The sequence below is a fragment of the Podarcis muralis genome, chromosome 17 (assembly GCF_964188315.1).
Source record: "Podarcis muralis chromosome 17, rPodMur119.hap1.1, whole genome shotgun sequence".
Classification (NCBI taxonomy): domain Eukaryota; kingdom Metazoa; phylum Chordata; class Lepidosauria; order Squamata; family Lacertidae; genus Podarcis; species Podarcis muralis.
In genome coordinates, this window is record NC_135671.1 from 21955501 (window position 1) to 21974394 (window position 18894).

The following is an 18894-nucleotide window of genomic DNA, read 5'->3' on the forward strand; positions in this document are numbered from 1 at the left end:
ATAGGCCTAAATCCAGCACAGAGTTAGGCGAACTTAATCCCATTGAAACATGAGTCTGACCAAACTGCGGGAGGCAGCGGAAGGCTGGGCCTGGTGTGCTCTGGTCCATGGGGTCACAAAGAGTCAGACACGACTAAACGGCTAAACAACAACAAATCCCACTGAAACCAATGGATTTAAGCCTGCCTAACTGTGTGTTGGATTTAGTCACAAGACTGCCTCATTCTGACTTAGTCTGATGGTCCGCTAATCCATTATTTCCCACCGACTGGCAGCAGGTCTGTGGGGTCTTTGGCAGTAGTTGTTCCCATCACCTGCTACCTGTTTCTTTTCATTGGAGATTCTGCATGTGCTGCCCTGCTGAGCTGTGCCCCTTCCCTTAAATTGGGCACAGATGCAAAGGTAAAGGTAAAGGGACCCCTGACCATTAGGTCCAGTCATGACCGACTCTGGGGTTGCGGTGCTTAACTCACTATATTGGCCGAGGGAGCTGGCGTACAGCTTCCGGGTCATGTGGCCAGCATGAATAAGCCGCTACTGGCGAACCAGAGAAGTGCACAGAAACGCCGTTTATCTTCCCGCCGGAGCGGTACCTATTTATCTACTTGCACTTTGATGTTCTTTCGAACTGCTAGGTGGGCAGGAGCAGGGACCGAGCAACGGGAGCTCACCCCGTCGCGGGGATTCGAACCGCCGACCTTCTGATCGGCAAGTCCTAGGCTCTGTGGTTTAACACACAGCGCCACCCGCGTCCCACAGATGCAAAACTCATAGCTTAATACTGTCGGCTGCGCACTGGACTGCTTTCTTCTCCAGGTTGCAAGATTCGGGAGCCAAGTTCCTTTCTCTCTCCTCTTACACAGATTCAGCAATCAGCCTAATAATTGTTGATCCGCAAACTCCAGGTTTGGCATGCTGCCTCTTGTGGGTGGGTGGGTATGAGAGAAACTGCAGGCAGTGTGTTGGCAAGAGAATCTCTGTGCTTTAGGCACCATTCATTCTGAAGTGGGGGAGTAAATCTAATTATGCCGTTCCAGTCTGGCTGCGTTGGGTTATGTATTAAATGAATTAAAGCCAGTTACCGTTCATAGAATAACAACTTTGGCAATAAGCAAAAACAAATAAAGGCGTTATAAATTGCAACAAATGGGCTGTGCTCTTCATCCCCCTAGCTCAGGAATTCAAGCTTTATATTGGTGGTGTCTGGGGCAGCAGTCTTAATCACGTTCTTTTGATTTTACATTAGCACAAGCATTTTGGCTTGCTAGGTGGAACAGTCCCCCCCCCCCCTTCGTCTCCTTGCATGCTGTTCTGGGAGTTCCCCTGGCCCAGCCCCCAAAAAAGATTTTTTTGAGTGTGTGTCAGAAAAAATAGTGTTTTGCAAGTGGACGTCCTTGAACTTGCGACTGTTGAATCCTGCCCTGTGTAACAGCACATTTCTCTAGGCTGTTTAAGTACAAACATTAAGAATAACACAGGAGATGGTTATCCACTTACCTGAGAACAAGCCCTTGTGAACATGGTGGGACTTGAATTTTAAGCAAATATGCACAGAACTGCTCTGCCAGTCTGCTTCTTAAGAAACTTGGAACGTTTGTTGCTGACATTTCATAATGCACAGACATTTAAACTTGTTGCTGACATTTCATAATGCACCGACATTTAACTTTGCCTCTCTTTTCTGTCTGCTTGTTTTGTTTTCCCAGAACACAAGCGAACAGTTCCTGGGAGAGCTCTTCTTTGACGTTCCAGTTGTTTTTTGGTCAATTATGTTGGCTTTGCTTACTTACCTAGGACATTCCTCAGCATTTGTCAGTGCAATATGGATTGTGTTTCCGCTGCTCACAAAATTAATGACCTATAAGGAACTGAAAGAAAAAGGTATGGTGAGGGTACCTCTGAGACTTGCCTTTGAGAGTTCTTGTAAGGATTTCAAAAAGATAATATTTGCAAAGAACTTTAGGGTAAAGGTAAAGGGACCCCTGACCATTAGGTCCAGTCATGGCCGACTCTGGGGTTGCGGCGCTCATCTCTCTCTTTATTGGCCAAGGGAGCTGGTGTACAGCTTCCGGGTCATGTGGCCAGCATGACTAAGCCGCTTCTGGCGAACCAGAGCAGCGCACGGAAATGCCGTTTACCTTCCCGCCGAAGCGGTACCTATTTATCTATTTGCACTTTGACATGATTTCGAACTGCTAGGTTGACAGGAGCAGGGACCGAGCAACGGAAGCTCACCCCATCGCGGGGATTTGAACCACCGACCTTCTGATCGGCAAGTCCTAGGCTCTGTGGTTTAACCCACAGCGCCACCCGCATCCCTTAACTTTAGGGTGTTCCTATATAAATTATTATGACTTTCTATGGCAGAAATTCTAGTGGAAATGTTCACAGCTGAGGAATAATAATAATAATAATAGTAATAATAACAACAACAACAATAACCCAGCCACTCTGGGTGGCTTCCAACACATACAAAAACAAAATAAAATATCAAACATTGATAGCAACAATCTGATGCAATATAAATTTAATTTAATTTCATATTAATCATGCTTGCCCATGCTTGCACAGCAGCCCTGGTGAAAGAACATTAAATCTGAAGAAAGGTCTAGAATTCTATATAAAATATAAAATAAATAAAAATTTATTATTATTAAGGCACAGTCTGACCCCCTCCTTTGGTAATACTCACAGAATGGTTGCCCAATGGTTCCATTAATTTGATTTTGAATTGATTTTAAAATGAATTGATTTAATGCTGTGTTACTTTTATTGTTGTTAGCTGCTCTGAGCCCGGCTTCAGCTGGGGAGGGCAGGATATAAATAAATTTTTATTATTATTTTTATTATATTGCCAGTGACTTCTTCTCCCCCCCCCCCCCCTCAATATAGGTGCCACAATGAAGTTTCTAGCAGTTTACCTCCTGGGAATGTTTATTCCACATGTCTATTCGTTATACCTCAACTGGATTATATTTGAAATGTTAATTCCCATCTTGGGACGCAGTGGTTCCGAAATTCCACCCGATGTCATCGTGGCTGCTTTTATCGTTTTGGCGACGATATTTCTGTCTTCCTACTTTGTAAGAATGCTTTCAGAAATACTTTGTGTTCTACTAATTCAGCTGATTCACAGTGCGGTCCTAGGCATGCCTTCTCGGAAGCAAGTCTCGTTATAGTCATTTGATCTGTAGGTTAAAAAAATGCTGCGACAATTCTTGTGTTTTCAAAAAATAAAAATGCAAATACATGTGGCGCATGTGACCATGAATTTTCCAAGACCATTTTTCTCAACATCTTTCTGTTTTAAGCTGTGAAACATGTATGGCCCGAGAGCTTGTGCGTGAATTGCAATTTGCCATGGGCTGTGCTTCAATTAGCTGCTTTTTAAGTTTTCCCTCTTGAGGCGGGAATCTGGGAGGTCAGCAAATCTGCTGTTTCTGCTGGAATAGATGCAAATTATGTAGATGAATTAGCGTAATGAATTGTGCCCATTAAGTTATGTGGAAGGGTAAGGAACCATAACCCCAACTTGCAACCCCTGGAAATTCTGCACAGAACCCCTCTAGCATCTTAGATTTCACCAGTCATTGCCAATACTATCTTCACAACTCTTAAGGAGCAGGAACATTCTCTTATATTTTAACAAAAGCTGATGTTTCAAGAATGCTTCTTTCTGCTCACTAATAAATACCATGCTAGTTTGCTCCCTCCTGACCTTACTAAAGGAGAGGTATGAAAGGCCCTGGTTCAGATCTCTGCTTAAATATGATACTTTATAAGTCAGATATGGGCAGACCAGATTTCTTTTATTTTCTTTCTGCTGGAACCTCAAAGCCCACTGACTGGAACCAGGTTCCTAGCCTTAGAATTAAGAAACAGGAATGATTTCTGCTCATGTGCCCAGCAGTTCATTTACAGTACCACTCCTAGTTCCCCCCCAAGCTTTGTTCATTTGAGCGGCCTAATTTAGAGAGAAAAGCCTTTTTTTGTTAAACAGTTGGGAATTGATTTTTTTTCCTAAATTGTCCAGAGATTTGCCGGTAGATCCCTTTGTCCCATCTGCCTGTCCCCTAAACCATGTGGTCTTTGTCAGATCGCTGGCCCTCATCCAGATTTGCCACGCAGAGTTGTGTTTGGGAGAAGTCTTTGCGATTAAATAAACCTAAATTTCAAAAGCTTGCAGGCTCATTAGTTGGTTTTTCAGGATGTGTGTTTATAGATGAAGTGTTCTTATCCTTGTTTTGTTCTCCTCCTGTTCTTCAGCTTAAATTCATCTACCTTGCCAAAAGTACAAAGATGTCAATAATAACGTTAGCAACTGTTTCTGCAGTCATGTTCGTCCTGGTTTGCAGTGGAATCTTCTTTCCGTTCAGTTCAGATTTTGCAAACCCCAGACCAAAGCGAATCTTTCTTCAGGTAAGGAATGCTTTTGATGCTTCAGAGGGCGTATCCATGCAGTTGTTAACGAAAGATGTGGTGAATGAGTGAAACTCAGCAAGTCTTTGAAGCTGCTGGCTCATGATGCTCTGTGTAGCCACTGAAATGGACCAGAGATAAACAGAGGAAACTGGGGATGATGCTGTAGTAGGGAAACACTTATCTTCCAACCCTTTAAATCTTTTATATATTTATCATAGCTGTCCATGACTTTTTGTGCAGTTCTGCGTTTGAACTGCAGTAGTTTGAGTTTAGAAACTAACATTTGGTTCCGTTTGGGAACAAGTTGGAATTTCTTCCTTGATATATTCTTCAGAAGTTGATAAATGTACAATTATTGCTCGTTAGAGTCTGAGTAAGTTCCCATTGATCCCCAAAGGGAAAGTATTTACTGACACTTCTCAGACTTAGTTTCTCATGACATCTAGTCTAGTATGATTCTTTGGAGCTATAGGTCAACCCTTAAGGTTGATTTGTATGTCTTAATTCAATCGTTGGAGTAATAATAATTGTTATTATTTATACCCCACCCATCTGGCTGGCTCCCAACATAATAATAATAATAATAATAATAATAATAATAATAATAATAATAATGTGCTAAAACATCAAACATTAAAAACTTCCCTAAACAGAGCTGCCTTCGGATGTCTTCTAAAAGTCAGATAGTTGCTTATTTCCTTGACATTTGATGGGAGGGTGTTCCACAGGGCGGGCGCCACTACCGAGAAGGCCCTCTGCCTGGTTCCCTGTAACCTCACTTCTCACAGAAGGCCCTCAGAGTGATGTGGGTGGAGATGCTCCTTCAGGCATACTGGGCCGAGGCCGTTTAGGGCTTTAAAAGTCAGCACCAACACTTGGAATTATGTTCGGAAATGTACCGGGAGCCAACGTAGGTCTTTCAGGACTGGTGTTATATGGTCTCGGCAGCCGTTCCCAGTCACCAGTCTAGCTGCCACAGTCCGGATTAGTTGTAGTTTCCAATATACCTACAGGGCTCTATAGTGTCTCTGGATAAACTCCAAATACATTCTTAGCTGGCCACATTCAGAGCCACAGAGCATTCTGTAATGCCCTCTTGCAAAATATTTTGGACGCCAACCAAGTTGGTAGTTGGTTTTCCCTTGAAGGTGGAAAGTAAACTCTTGTTTCGCAAAATTGTTGCCTCTGTGGTACCACATGGGCTGTGTACACACTTTAATGTAAAGCACACAGATTTCCCCAGAGAATTCTATAAATGGTAGTTTACGCCGCACAAGAGCTACAATTCTCAGAAACCTCAACAAACTACAGTTCCCAGGATTCTCTGGGGGAAGTCATGTGCTTTAACTGTATGGTGTGTGCAAATCCTTAAGGCTGGTCTTTGTGGATGGTCATAATAAGTCCGCTGAACAGATAACCCGGATTCAAAATTTTATGCTGAGCCTTTTTGGGTCACTTTTCTAGCACATGAGTCGAAGATTTCATAGCCTGGATGGGCAGTTGGCGAAAAGTGATTCTGGAATATGGATTAATGGGCTTGACTATGGCGGGATATCTCATATCACTCCTCATATACCTGAACTCAACGATTCCATTAGAACAAAATGCGAGGAAGGCGCACCTCTCTGTGGATTTCCCTGGATCCTTCCTGTGGACTATTTATTCAAGTTGGTAACATCGTCTCCTCAATGTACTATTTAATAAGACTGAGAGTGGATGTAATGCTTTTAAAAACAAACAAACAAACAAACAAACAAACAATGAACTGGTATTTAGGTTAGGTTTACAGTGGCCCCTTGGTTCTCAAACATAATCCATTCTGGAAGTCAGTTCCAAAACCAAAGCGTTCCAAAACCAAGGTGTGCTTTCCCATAGAAAGTAATGCAAAACGGATTAATCCATAAGCTTTTAGGAAAACCTTGGGTTTTTTAAAGTAGAATTCTTTTTTCTTTTGGGCATCTGCCAACCAAAATTTGATTTATTCCAACACGTCTGGTTTTATAAGTTTTTTTTAATATATATATGATGAAGATAGTCGTTTGGATTTATCGTACTTTATGTATTTGTGGCTGGCTCTAAGGCCATAGCTTTAGTTTTCAAACCTATCTGTGTTTGACGCTGTGCTATGACCAGTTGTGTTGTGCAGAGTCTTTAAGTTGGACAGATTCCGTACTGAGCAGTAATTTAAAGTACTTCAAAAATGCCATTTTGGAGAGTCACATTAATCTTAAACACAATCTTTTCTTCCAGGAAAAATTGGTATCTTCCTGCTCCAGCCATCACTCCCAAGAAACCAGCTCACTTTCAGCTTCTCTCCAAAGAGCGAACGCCGTCAGATTCTACAAAGTTCACCTTTGAAATAACCGGTGAGTTGTGTGTGCTATTTTATTTTTATTTGCTATTTATCGTTGAGAGATGTTTTTTTTTCCTTTTTTGAAAAAAATATATTTATTAGAATTTTACAAAATGAAAAAAGAAAAATACAAAGTAAAAATAGATTAAAAAAAAATTCCATCATTCCATCACTTTCTTTCATTTGCTTATTTCCCGGACCTCCTCACACCTCCCTTTTTGTATTCCAGTTCAATTTATTAGTTCAGCAAATCCTTCCCCTCTTTGATTATCCTAATCTTTAATCTTAAAATAATATAGCATTAAATTTTTGTCTGTTAATAGCGCATATTTTTTTCATACTCCTTATAGCGTTATAGCTAAAAACCACATAACCTTTCATCCAACATCATTTTAACATTCATTAATTTTACAATATTTCTGTAGGTAATCTTTAAATTTCTTCCAATCTTCTTCCACCGACTTATCGTTGAGAGATGTTTTGGTTTCTGCAGGTGGCAATGCTAGTCTTAAAATACTCAGAGTAAGGCTGCTGACAAACAATTCCCTGTCACTGTCAGCCTGGATAGGTCAGTTGGTTAGAGCGTGGTGGTGATAACACAGAGGTTGCAGGTTTGGTCCCTGTATGGACAGCTGCATATTCCTGCATTGCAGGAAGTTGGGACTAGATGATCTATGAGGAGGAGGAGGAGGAGTTTGGATTTGATATCCCGCCTTTCACTCCCTTTAAGGAGTCTCAAAGTGGCTGACATCCTCCTTTCCCTTCCTCCCCCACAACAAACACTCTGTGAGGTGAGTGGGGCTGAGAGACTTCAGAGAAGTGTGACTGGCCCAAGGTCACCCAGCAGCTGCATGTGGAGGAGCGGAGACGCGAACCCGGTTCACCAGATTACGAGTCTACCGCTCTTAACCACTACACCATACTGGCTCTATGACCCTAACAGTCCCGTTTCCCAGATACAGGAAATTTTGCATGCCGCAGTTGCAGTATGCATGAGTGAGCTTCTGCCTGTCTATGAAAAGTTGTGTCACAATAAATTGGTTGGTCCTTACAGTGCCACAAGACTTTGTCATCTCTGCAGCAAGCAACTAACGGGTGACCTTCTTGCGATTTGTTTAAATTTTTGTGCTGCTTTTTAGGCCTTCAAAGCAGCTTGCAGACTAAAGGCAAATAAGCAATAAGAATGTGACAGAAGCTCAGTGTACAGCTTTCTATATAAATATAAATAAATATGTATATGTATGTTTCTATTAAGGTTTATAAAGAAGAATACAAAGATGGTTGTCAAATATCTTTTTTTGTCCAAAGGCAAGAAAGAGAAGAAGAGGAAGGAAGGGGAAGAGATAGGGAAAAAGGAATAGATTGAAAAGAGAGAGAGAAAAGTTAAGAAACTAAAGGACTTCTGATTCCTTGTCTGTCTACTATATATAAGCATTATTCACTTCAGCAACTGCAGTATAACACCTAATAAAGCCACTTTCTACAAATCATTCACTCCTCAAATCCAAACATCATTATTTCTTCTTTTTCATGCAAAAAGTCTGTGAGAGGTTTCCCATCTTTAGTAAACGTTTACAATGACTTTTCTCTGATTAAACATGTTGATTTCGCCATCTCAGCTAAGTCTGTTAGTTTTAACAGCCACTCTTCCATCGCTGGCAATAATGGGTCATAACATCTTTGAACGCACAACTTTCTGAATAAAACACAGGCCCCACATACTCTACTGTTTGACAATGGAGCACTTTTGGAGAGAGTTGGATTTGCGAATCCTAGACTCATACAACCAACCTTTCTAGTTGTCCTTTGGCTGAACGAACCAGTTTGTTGTACAGTGGTACCTCGGGTTAAGTACTTAATTCGTTCCGGAGGTCCGTTCTTAACCTGAAACTGTTCTTAACCTGAAGCACCACTTTAGCTAATGGGGCCTCCTGCTGCCGCCACACCGCCAGAGCACGATTTCTGTTCTCATCCTGAAGCAAAGTTCTTAACCTGAGGTATTATTTCTGGGTTAGTGGAGTCTGTAACCTGAAGCGTATGTAACCTGAAGCGTATGTAACCAGAGGTACCACTGTATAGTCATGCGCTAAGTTTCATGGTGAATGGGTTCCTGCTGGGGAACCATGAGCAGCTATTGAGTTCAAGTCTTATTTATGAACTTCTCAAAGCATGTGGCAGGCCATTGTGGGAGTTGAATGCTGGACTGGACTGACTTTTTGACCTGATGTAGCTGAGGGTTTTTTTTGCCTTAAAGCAAGCAGTAAGGGACATAAAGAAATTCAGGAGAAAAATGGAATTCACGATAGTTCTGGGTACACCTGAGAAAGTTCCTGTGTTCTTCATTCTGTGCTCATGTAGAAATCTTTGTCTGTCGTCTACTTTAGGTCCAAGTCACATGTCAGTGTTTCTTCGGCCACATGAAGGTTCAACACTGTCCAGGTGGTCTCTGGGAGATGGAACTCCTCTTGCTAATAATGTAGGCAGAGATTATTTTATATATTATACACATGGACTCCAGGCCTCGCCATGGCGCTTCTGGATAGAAATGAAGGTGAGGCTATATCAAAAACATGCAATCTTACTTCTTAGAACTCTGTTAAAATGATTTGCTTTTTTGGAACGCGGTTACCAATGGTTCGTTTGTGTGTGTGTGTGTGTGTGTGTGTGTGTGTGTAAAGAAAATGCAGACTTTTTATGCTATACATATTGGAACTCAGTTCCCTCCTGCCCCTTGGCTTGTAAGTCTACTCTTCTCCTTGCACACATCCCAAACGGTTTGCTTCAAAATATGTTTCATAGGGAGACCATCTATTTCAGGGATGGCTCACCCATGGGTCACCTGTAGAGCTTTCTTATGGCCCTCCCAAAACCTCTCTAAAATCATCATTAACACCCACTCACCCACACCTGCCCACAGGGATGCCAGCTTGAGGAGAGGAACCCTTGCCCCCCGGTTTGATCTCCTGACCATAGCAAAGAGAGACGATATTATCTGTACACTGGGCCTCTCTGTAAAATCCCAAGTTATGGCTCTTCTATTTCTTGTAACAAGTAGAGACGCTTTTCTTTCTTTTAAATTTTATTTATACTTTTCAAATACAGTGGTACCTTGGTTCTCAAACTTAACCCGTTCTGGAAGTCCGTTCCAAAACCAAAGCGTTCCAAAACCAAGGCACGCTTTCCCATAGAAAGTAATGCAAAAGGGATTAATCCGTTCCAGACTTTTGAAAACAACCCCCAAAACAGCAATTTAACGTGAATTTTACTAACTGATGAGACCATTGATCCATAAAATGAAAGCGATAAACAATGTACTGCAGCCACACAATCCACCGGTAGCTGAAATGGGTTCCACACAGTCACAAAAAACGAAACAAAAAAAGCTGCAAAAACAAAAGCTGCAAAATAAATAGCAAAGATAGACCTCAGCATAACACTGAGAATGGAAGTGTGGCATTCAAATTGGAAGTGTAACACTCAAAACGGAACACATTTGGCTTCTGAAAAAAGTTCGCAGATCAGAACACTTACTTCCAGGTTTGCAGTGTTTGGGTTCCAAGTTGTTTGAGTACCAAGGCGTTTAAGAACCAGGGTACCACTGTATAACTGCTTTTACATTCATTTTGACATTTTAAAACTTGACTTCCTTCCCCCTTTCTGCGGTTCCTTAAATTTATTTTTACTATCTTCTGCATATCCAAATTAACTTAACTTGCTCATTTATTTATCTTCTTTATATATATATATTTTATACTCTTATATAGGTGCAGGTTATTACAATAATCCTGCCAGTGTTTTTATCTGTTTACAATTTATCCGTAAATATTCAATAAACCATTTCCATTCTTTTATAAAAAGTTTGTTATCTGGATTTCTTATTCTTCCAGCAAGTTTCGTCATTTCTGCATATTCTATAACTTTTCGTATCCATTCTCCTTTTGCTGGGGCTTCTTCTTCTTTCCATTTCTGGGCAAGTAATGTTCTTGCCACTGTAGTCGCATACATAAATAAATTTCTATATAATTTAGGTAGTTCTGTCATTATAATTCCCATACTTGTGCTTTTCATACTTCTAGCACAATCTGTGTAGTCATAGCTGTTTTGTCCCTCATTTATTAACCTGTTTTTTGGTGTGTGTGTGTTTTTTACTTCTTTTAATTTTCTACCTAGTCTGATATTTAATAGGGAGAAAATTCCTTCTGTATCCCTGCATGACATAGAATGGCTTCTGTATAGGCTGTTTCTTCATACTGGATTCCCTTTTTAGCCAGTAGCAAGCAGCAAAAATGCACATCTGCTGTGTATCAGAGGGTGCCTTTGGAAACTTCAGCCCATCCTAGAATGTGCATGTGATTACAAGCCTACTGTTTCTAATTGTCTTAAAAGGTCAAACCCACAATTTTCCTATGAACCAACATTTCTACTTTTGCTTTTTGTGAGCCTTTTTAAAAAATGTGCACAGATTGCTCCACCTCCATATAACTTGTTTGTTGGATATGCTGCGTAGCTCCCATTTCAGTATGCTTCCTTGTAACGTGTGTCATAGTTGTCAAATTGGTTTCAGTATCATTTGTGAGCTTTCAGCCTGCTAAATACCATTTTCCCTTCTTTGTAGTCTCTGTGAAGGGCGCACAGGCTTCTGTCGTGTTTGCAGACCCAGAGTCTTGGATCTGACACCCTTCGCCACCTATACCGTATTTTTCGCTCTGTAAGACACACTTTCCCCTCCTAAAAAGTAAGAGGAAATGTGTGTGCGTCTTATGGAGCGAATGCAGGCTGCGCAGCTATCGCTGAAGCCAGAAGAGCAAGAGGGATCAGTGCGCACAGATCCCTCTTGCTGTTCTGGCTTCTGGGATAGCCACGCGAAGCCTCTTCAGGGCAATGGGAGGAACGTTCCCCCTGCCCTGAAAAGGCTTGGCACAGCTATCCCAGAAGCCAGAACAGCAAGAGGGATTGCTGCTTTCGCTGCGCAGTGGTCCCTCTTGCTGTTTTGACTTCGGCTGGAGAGGCGCTGCACAGCTTTCCCTCTCTGCGCAGCGCCCTTTCAGCAAAGCGAAAGGAGAAATGGAGCCCCTTCCATTTCTCCCCCTGCTTTGCTGGAGAGAGGCGCTGCGCAGAGAGGGAGATATTTTTTTTCTCTTGTTCTCCTCCTCTAAAACTAGGTGTGTCTTATGGTCCGGTGCGTCTTATACAGTGAAAAATACAGTAATTATGCAATGATAATAAGGGACTTAGAAGTTTCTAGAAATCATATTTAGCATGACAGTGATTAAATCTTTGCTTAATCTGGCTTTGCCTTGGCTGTTTTTTCAGGCTTCTGAAGAGCCCACTAAAGGAATGGTCACCCTTTCTGTGGTTTCGCAGTATTTATTTGAAGAAGATCACAACTCTCCTCAGTTGCAGGCCTTAGCTGAAAGATTTCCCAACTGGACTTTTACCTCAGGCTGGGTCTCCACCTATGATCAATTTATCTTTTAACCCAGAGATAACACAAAGGTAAATTGTTTCCCATACATTGGATGCAGCTTTCTCTCATAAGGAGTTGGGAAGAATGAGTATTGTTGACAAAAAATACTGTGTAAAATACTTCAGCCACAAAGGTATTTCTATGGCAGCTTGAATATGTAAAAGGGGGTGGGGGCATGGGGGGGGAGAGAAGGAAACCTTTGTGGTTTTTATGCAAAATATCACCTACTTGAAAGCTGCCTTTTAGGAAGGGGTTTTAGAGTTGCCGTCCTGGGCATCTTGCAATAAAAGGGGCTTTGCGCAGGCATTCCAAGCACAATGTAAAACCCTCCGCAGGCTTTAAACAACCCGAGTTCTGCCTTCCAGTAACATTTTGATTCGTTGTGTTCTTAATCGGCTAAAGTTAGGCTTTGGGTTGGGGACTTTTAAGACTGTACATCATGGAAGAGAAAAGAAGCGCCAGTGATTGTTACAGCTCCAAAGTATTGATGCCCATTTAGAACACCGTCTATAATCAAAGCTCTTTAAATTCTTAACCGCAGAGACCTTGGCGATTGCTAATTCTCGCCTGCTCTGATTTTACGGTTTTTCTATCTAAAAACTTCTGTATGTCCCTTTTGGGGCATTGTACTGATGCTCGACTGCAGTGTCTCTGAGTAGAAGTTGGACCAATCCCAAAATGCGCTCACTTTTCTATGGGGATCAAGTGGAACGAAGGCCAGGCTCTATCGGATGCAAGCGCACAGTGCTATTGTCTCTTTGGACTTCTAAGCACTGAGCTAGCCACTTTCGCCTTTTGTATGTAGATATCTTATCTGTGTGTTGGGTTTTCATTCTTGGCAATACCAACTATTCAGCAGTTGCTAAAATTGTCAATGGTCAGTTCCTATTCTTTAGTTGCTTTCTTGAAAGTTAGTAGAAACTACACGTTTCCACTGTGTTATTAGAAGCTTGCAGGAAATCAAGTTGCACGTGCTTAAAATGTGCTCCTTTAAAATATGTTGGAACTAGGAAACTCTTGTTCAGAGAGATTTTGAACACAGTATGCTCATCTGTAATTCCTTCCACTTAAGATTACATTGCTCTACCCTGTTTCTATTGAACTCAATGGGACTTGCTTTTGAATAGGTACGTGTAGCATTAATGCTATTCATGTTTGGGATTTTGCTATTAATGACTTCAGCTTCCAAAGCCCAAATATTTTAGTGCATCAGGGGGAAGGAAACATGTTCGGAAGAATTTGCCTAGGAGGAGGCTGAAAACAGCCCGCCATAAATTAGAAGCCATTTGCAGATGAAATAAGCAAAACATGAAGTGATATAAAAAAGAAAATTATTTCTTTCAGATCCACACAGTAATAACTTCGGACAGAAGGTTCAGGTCCCATCAAACAGTTTTTTGGGGGCAGGTTTTTAGTCAGATAATAGAAAGCACTTCCAGTGGCAACCAATATAAAACCTTTTCCCCTTCCTACCTCTTCTGCTTCATTTGCATAGCGAAGGAAGGGGAAAAAATGGCATTTTCATCAAAATGAGTAACATAGGCTGGACAGTCTCTCTGCTGGAGGACATGTAAAAGTGGCATATGCCAGAATGTTCAGAGAACTTAATTGTATAAAATACTACTCTATTCTCTAGAGCAGGTTTCCCCAAATTTGGCCCTACAGATGTTTTGGGACTACAATCCCCATCATCCTTGACTACTGGTCGTGTTAGCTAGGGACGATGGGAGTTGTAGTCCCAAAACATCTGGAGGTATGGGTTTGGGGATGCCTGCTCTAGAGAGTATGGGAAGAAAATCAGTGCTGTGGGCAGAAAACTTCCATTTCCCAGTTAAGCGATAGTAGGAGGCTGTAAAGCTATGTTGCCCCTTTGAGCTCCTCAAGACTCAGGTTTGCGGTGCTGCTGCTGCCAAGATGCCAAATCACACAGCGTACAAAGCATGTGCCTGTAGTGGCTTTCACATAGGTGGGGTAGGAACAAAACCATATGCAAAAGCCAAGATGAGAATTAGCTTGCTGCAATTCTACCGTGAAGTAAGTTCCGTTTAAGGGAGTTACCTCCCAGTAAAAATAATTAGATCAGGATGCTATTTGAAATCCCTGGTTCTTCAGCTTTACCGTCCAAATATTTTTTGATTTTTTTCCATTCAGATGACTTCTCAACATTTCCATTTGCCTCAATTTTTTAAATGCCAGTAATCCTGCATTGCGTTAATATTACCTTATTAATGTCTTGGAAAATGTTGCATAATTATAATTTGAACGTTAAGGTCAACGCCAGCCTAGATGCCTGCGTGCCACTGAAACTAGCAGCTGTGCATTTAGCTTCTCCTTTCCTCTCTGTAGCCTCTTGTATAACTTGTGTCATGACATTGTGGGCTGCATTTTCCTCTCTCCATTCTAAATCACTGAATGGTGATTGGAAGGAAATTGAGAATCCCGTGCTATCAGAACACAAGGCGTGTTATACTCCCCGTTACAGAGGGGTGGGGAACCTAAATATTTGGCTGCTCTATTGTGAGAAATTGTTAGTGGAATGCGTCAGCTGGTCCTAAGTAACAGCACTGCTTTGTACTAAGAACTCAAATATTTCAAGCAAAGTCCAACACATTGCCTATATTATTACTGTCTTAATTGTTGTAGCTACAAACCTGCATTAATATGTTATATTAAAAAGTGCACAAACTCTTTGCACTAAAAACAACTGGTTTTGCATGTAGTATTTTCCATCCATAAAAAAAAAAAAACTACTCGCGGAAGTATAGTGTTTATCTGTCCTAAATCTCTTGAGGATCTTAATGTACTGCATCTTAATGTACTGCTTTTGCAACATGCGTTTAAAATCTCAGTGCACCTTTTGCACACAGTGTGTGTTCTCCAATAAACCGAGATTGGAGAAATTCAGAACTCACCAAGCCTTCCCCAACTGATTTACATTGTGCCTCAAAACTTACATAACGGTTTGAAAATGACTCTGCATGATGTAAATATGGAGTAATGAAAAATACCTACATGTCTCAGAGCATGCTTAGGAACATCAGGGCAAGTAATAACTATTTTGTTCCTTAAAAGAAAAACTTTGCCTAACTCAGGTTGTATATTTTATTAAGTAGCAGAATGAAATAGTGGGATGCCTTTTTTTGTGAACTCCTGCCTTTTTTAAAAAAGTACTTAATTGTTCAGCACATGAATTCTCTTGTTGATCATTCTATCTTGTCTTCCCTTGTTCTAGCATTGCACTGAAATCCCCAGTATGGCATTCTTCAGCTTAAAAGTTCTCAAGGATAAATTGAGTGTGTGTGGAACAAAAATCCTGCAGTTATTGCTCCTTGCTAGCCTAACTATGGGCCTGGTTTTTGTCATATACAGTGGTGCCTCGCAAAACGGAAAACTCGCAAGACGAAAGGGTTTTTGGTTTTTTGAGTTGCTTCGCAAGACGAAGTTCCCTATGGGCTTGCTTCGCAAGACAGAAACGTCTTGCAAGTTTGTTTCCTTTTTCTTAACACCGTTAATACAGTTGCGACTTGACTTCGAGGAGCAACTCATAGCACGCGGTGTGGTAGCCTTTTTTGAGGTTTTTGAAGACTTTGGTGATTATTGAAGTTTTTCAAAACTTTTCCGAAACCGTGCTTCGCAAGACGAAAAAATCGCAAGACGACAAAACTCGCGGAACGAATTAATTTCGTCTTGCGAGGCACCACTGTACATTACAATATAGCTGATGAGTTGTTAAATGTGTGCTTGGGTGTACCACTTCAGACTGCATTTATGGAGCTCATAGGACTGTTGTATTCTACCACCCCAGAAACACCCCTCTTTGGAGAGGGTGCCTGCCAGGGAGATTGGTCCTAGCTTTGCCTTTTCCCAGCTGTGCTAATCTTCCACGCAAGAATCCTTTCTTCTTCTTTTTTTTAAAGGAAGCAATCTATCTATGAGCCCCTCACCTGCTGCCTAAAGCGGTACATATATGCTTACCTTTGTCTTCTGTTTGAGAACCAGGCCCTGGTTACAGATGTTGGAAGAAACACACAAGAGCTCGGAGAATGGAATGTATGTAAAAGATAACCAATGCTAAATAAATTGATTTTATGAAAAGGTTTTGTTTTCTGGTCTAATCTGTTTAGGTGCCTCTGTAGCTAGAGTCAAGGATGGGTATAGCCAGTAGATTCGTTCTTAGGTTTTCTTCCCAGTTTCAGGGGCCATGGAAGGAGAAGGGAAAATACAACTTTCGTTAGTATAAGTCATTGCACAGGCTTCTAGTAGCATGACCTTGCTAAGACAGGCTCGTCTTTAGGTCAGTGGTATAAGCAGCAGGGAGCAAACAGAAACCTGGGCGAAGCGTTGAGCAAAATTAAAGGTAAAACCCTGCAGGGGGTGGGTTGGCGCAGTACTCATCAGCATGCCTCTTAATGCAAGAGAGGCTTTAGTGAGTGGACATTACATATTAAAAACAGGTTAAATATTTCTACCTGGAAAAAATAAAAGCAGATGTTTATTCCCTTCATGTTACACAATGCAGCATATCAAGCTAACAAGAAGTATGGATTGTTACCTCATTTCCACCCTTCGTCATTTATTTGAAAGTTATTGCACATGTACCAGTACTAATGGCAAAGTCTAAGCAACAGTAATAAAACTTATCTAGTTACATTTATCCATTAAAAGACAATTTGATCTTGTCCCCTGGAAAAATATACAAAGTTATAATCTGTATTTCTATGCTCCTTCTGAATGTTCAGAACACATTACCAGTTCAGAATTCATATAGAGAAATGTATGAACAAACTGAGGTTGTGGCAGACAGTGATGCTTCTGCATAATAAAATGGTTTTGGTCCATATCAGTATTCATTATACCCCACATTATAAAAATAAGTGTTAGTTTTTGTATAAAAAGTAGAAGTGTTGCATTTCTCTTTTTTTCCTGTAACCCCAATTGCACAGTAGAAACCAACCAATGCCTACATTTTAATACTGTTACAGGTATTTAATATTATACATATTGGGGGCAGCAGATAAGGGGGAAAATAAGTACCTCAAAGCAACCATGAGCCTCTGCTGCAGCCAGCTTCTCTTAACATTGTTGTATGAAAGTTAAAATAAACATTTGCAATTAGTTACAAGTATATGCATTATAAAATATTTGCAAGGTGGTAGTTTAAGTATATACACTGTACATTGTCACTAGCCAGCCTTAAGAGCAATAAGGTGGTTCTATTTACATAAAACTAGTCTTGAGAGAGAAAATGTACAAGTGAAATAAATAAGAACCTTCCGTTATTTGTTTAAAATCTGCTTAGGATACATCTGAATAGGTCCGAAAACAAAACGATGTCCCTAGCAACTGTTTCTACTGCTGTGGAAGAGTTCGGTGAAAGTCTCGTTGCATCCTGATGGAAGTGCGACTATGCTTCAATTTTCCTGGAATTAAAGGTCAAAGCATGCAAGACAGAGAGGGCTCGGCTCCCCTTCACTGCAATACAAGCACCAGAAGCATGAACAGAATATACAGGAATATTCACAAAACATACAATGTATTTTACAATTATTTAATATAAAAAGTCTAGTTATATCAAACAGCATAATCTATAAAATAGACAGAGCCTAGCTCCATCAAGCCATCGTTTCCGGCAATCAAGCTAAGCAGAACATACGAAGTTGTTATCCTAGTTAGCTTCATTGTTGATTTTTTTAAAAGTTTGGGTTCAAAAACCAGGCAAGCTGAACATTAGACAAACACTCCTCTTAAATATTGTCTCGTTTTCCAGAGGGGACCAGTTTAATTTAGAACCTCCGGATATTAGGTTGCATTCTTCTTGCATCCCAAAGGAACTCAACTTGTGCACTGATATATATGTCCTTCTGCATGATCAGTTATCCAAAACAACAGGAAAATATTTGAGGACAAGAGGGGGGGCAGGGCGGAAAAAACCAAGATCTCCAAAATAAAATTATATTGGTATGAAAACTACAAATACGATATTCTTGCTTTCCACATAGCCAAGTTTATAGACGAAAGAGCCAAGACTGCTTACTAGGAAGTTTTCACAGATTTAAGAAGGTTCTCTAGTTAATGCATTTTTTAAAAAACACACCAAAAAAGCATTAAAAAAAAGAAAAGTTTAACTGTTGAAGGCTTTGATTACTCCCCCCCCCCCAAAAAAAGCAATGTTCTTAAATGCCATTACTATGATGCTGTGCTCTTATTCATATGATCAGCCAAAAGTTTTCAGGCAGTGTTAGGACACAGTGCAGTCATAACTGCCTTCTGGGAGTGGGTCCTCCTCTTCCTCCTCTCCAATCATGTCCTCATCGTGCCGCGTCATGGTGCTACTGCCAGGGTCAGTTTGAGGACTGGCACTGTGGCCAGCTGAACTTCTGTTTTCTTCTGCCCTCGGGCTGGCTTGCTCTGCTGCTCTCGAGAGGTTTGCAGGCTGAAAGGCTTCCTGCTGCACTTGTTCCTCTGCTATCTCGCTCAGTTTCTGGAGCTGGGGCTTGAGGACGGTTAAAAATGGCTTGTACCCAAGGCTAAAGGACATAAAAGAGAAAAGTCGTTCCAGTTAATTATCTTAAAACTCCTAATTCAGGCTTTGACCTTCTCCTGGTCATTAAAGTTCAGAACATGATGTACCTCGCACTAAACATACTCAAAA

At 41.0% G+C, this 18894-nt stretch overlaps 2 protein-coding genes across 6 annotated transcripts in view; one reads left to right on the plus strand and one right to left on the minus strand.

The window, feature by feature from the left end:
- The window catches only part of ERMP1 (endoplasmic reticulum metallopeptidase 1), a 38722-nt gene extending 22385 nt beyond the window's left edge, over window positions 1-16337 (plus strand). Inside the window, exons 9-16 of one of the 3 annotated variants that reach the window (XM_028713047.2) lie at window positions 1707-1881; window positions 2893-3083; window positions 4267-4419; window positions 5887-6089; window positions 6673-6788; window positions 9160-9326; window positions 12089-12271; window positions 15475-16337. In XM_028713047.2, coding sequence (XP_028568880.2) covers window positions 1707-1881; window positions 2893-3083; window positions 4267-4419; window positions 5887-6089; window positions 6673-6788; window positions 9160-9326; window positions 12089-12253 — 1170 coding nt within the window. In that variant the 3' untranslated portion in view covers window positions 12254-12271; window positions 15475-16337. Of the gene's footprint in view, window positions 1-1706; window positions 1882-2892; window positions 3084-4266; window positions 4420-5886; window positions 6090-6672; window positions 6789-9159; window positions 9327-12088 lie in introns of all 3 variants that reach the window. The other 2 variants (XM_077921320.1, XM_028713044.2) reach the window with 2 other exon arrangements.
- Window positions 16338-16795: 458 nt separating this feature from the next.
- Window positions 16796-18894, minus strand: part of RIC1 (RIC1 partner of RAB6A GEF complex) — a 42585-nt gene continuing 40486 nt past the window's right edge. For all 3 annotated transcript variants that reach the window (XM_028713043.2, XM_028713042.2, XM_028713041.2), the window contains exon 26: window positions 16796-18769. In XM_028713043.2, the coding sequence (XP_028568876.1) occupies window positions 18481-18769 (289 nt within the window). In that variant the 3' untranslated portion in view covers window positions 16796-18480. The remainder of the gene's footprint in view (window positions 18770-18894) is intronic.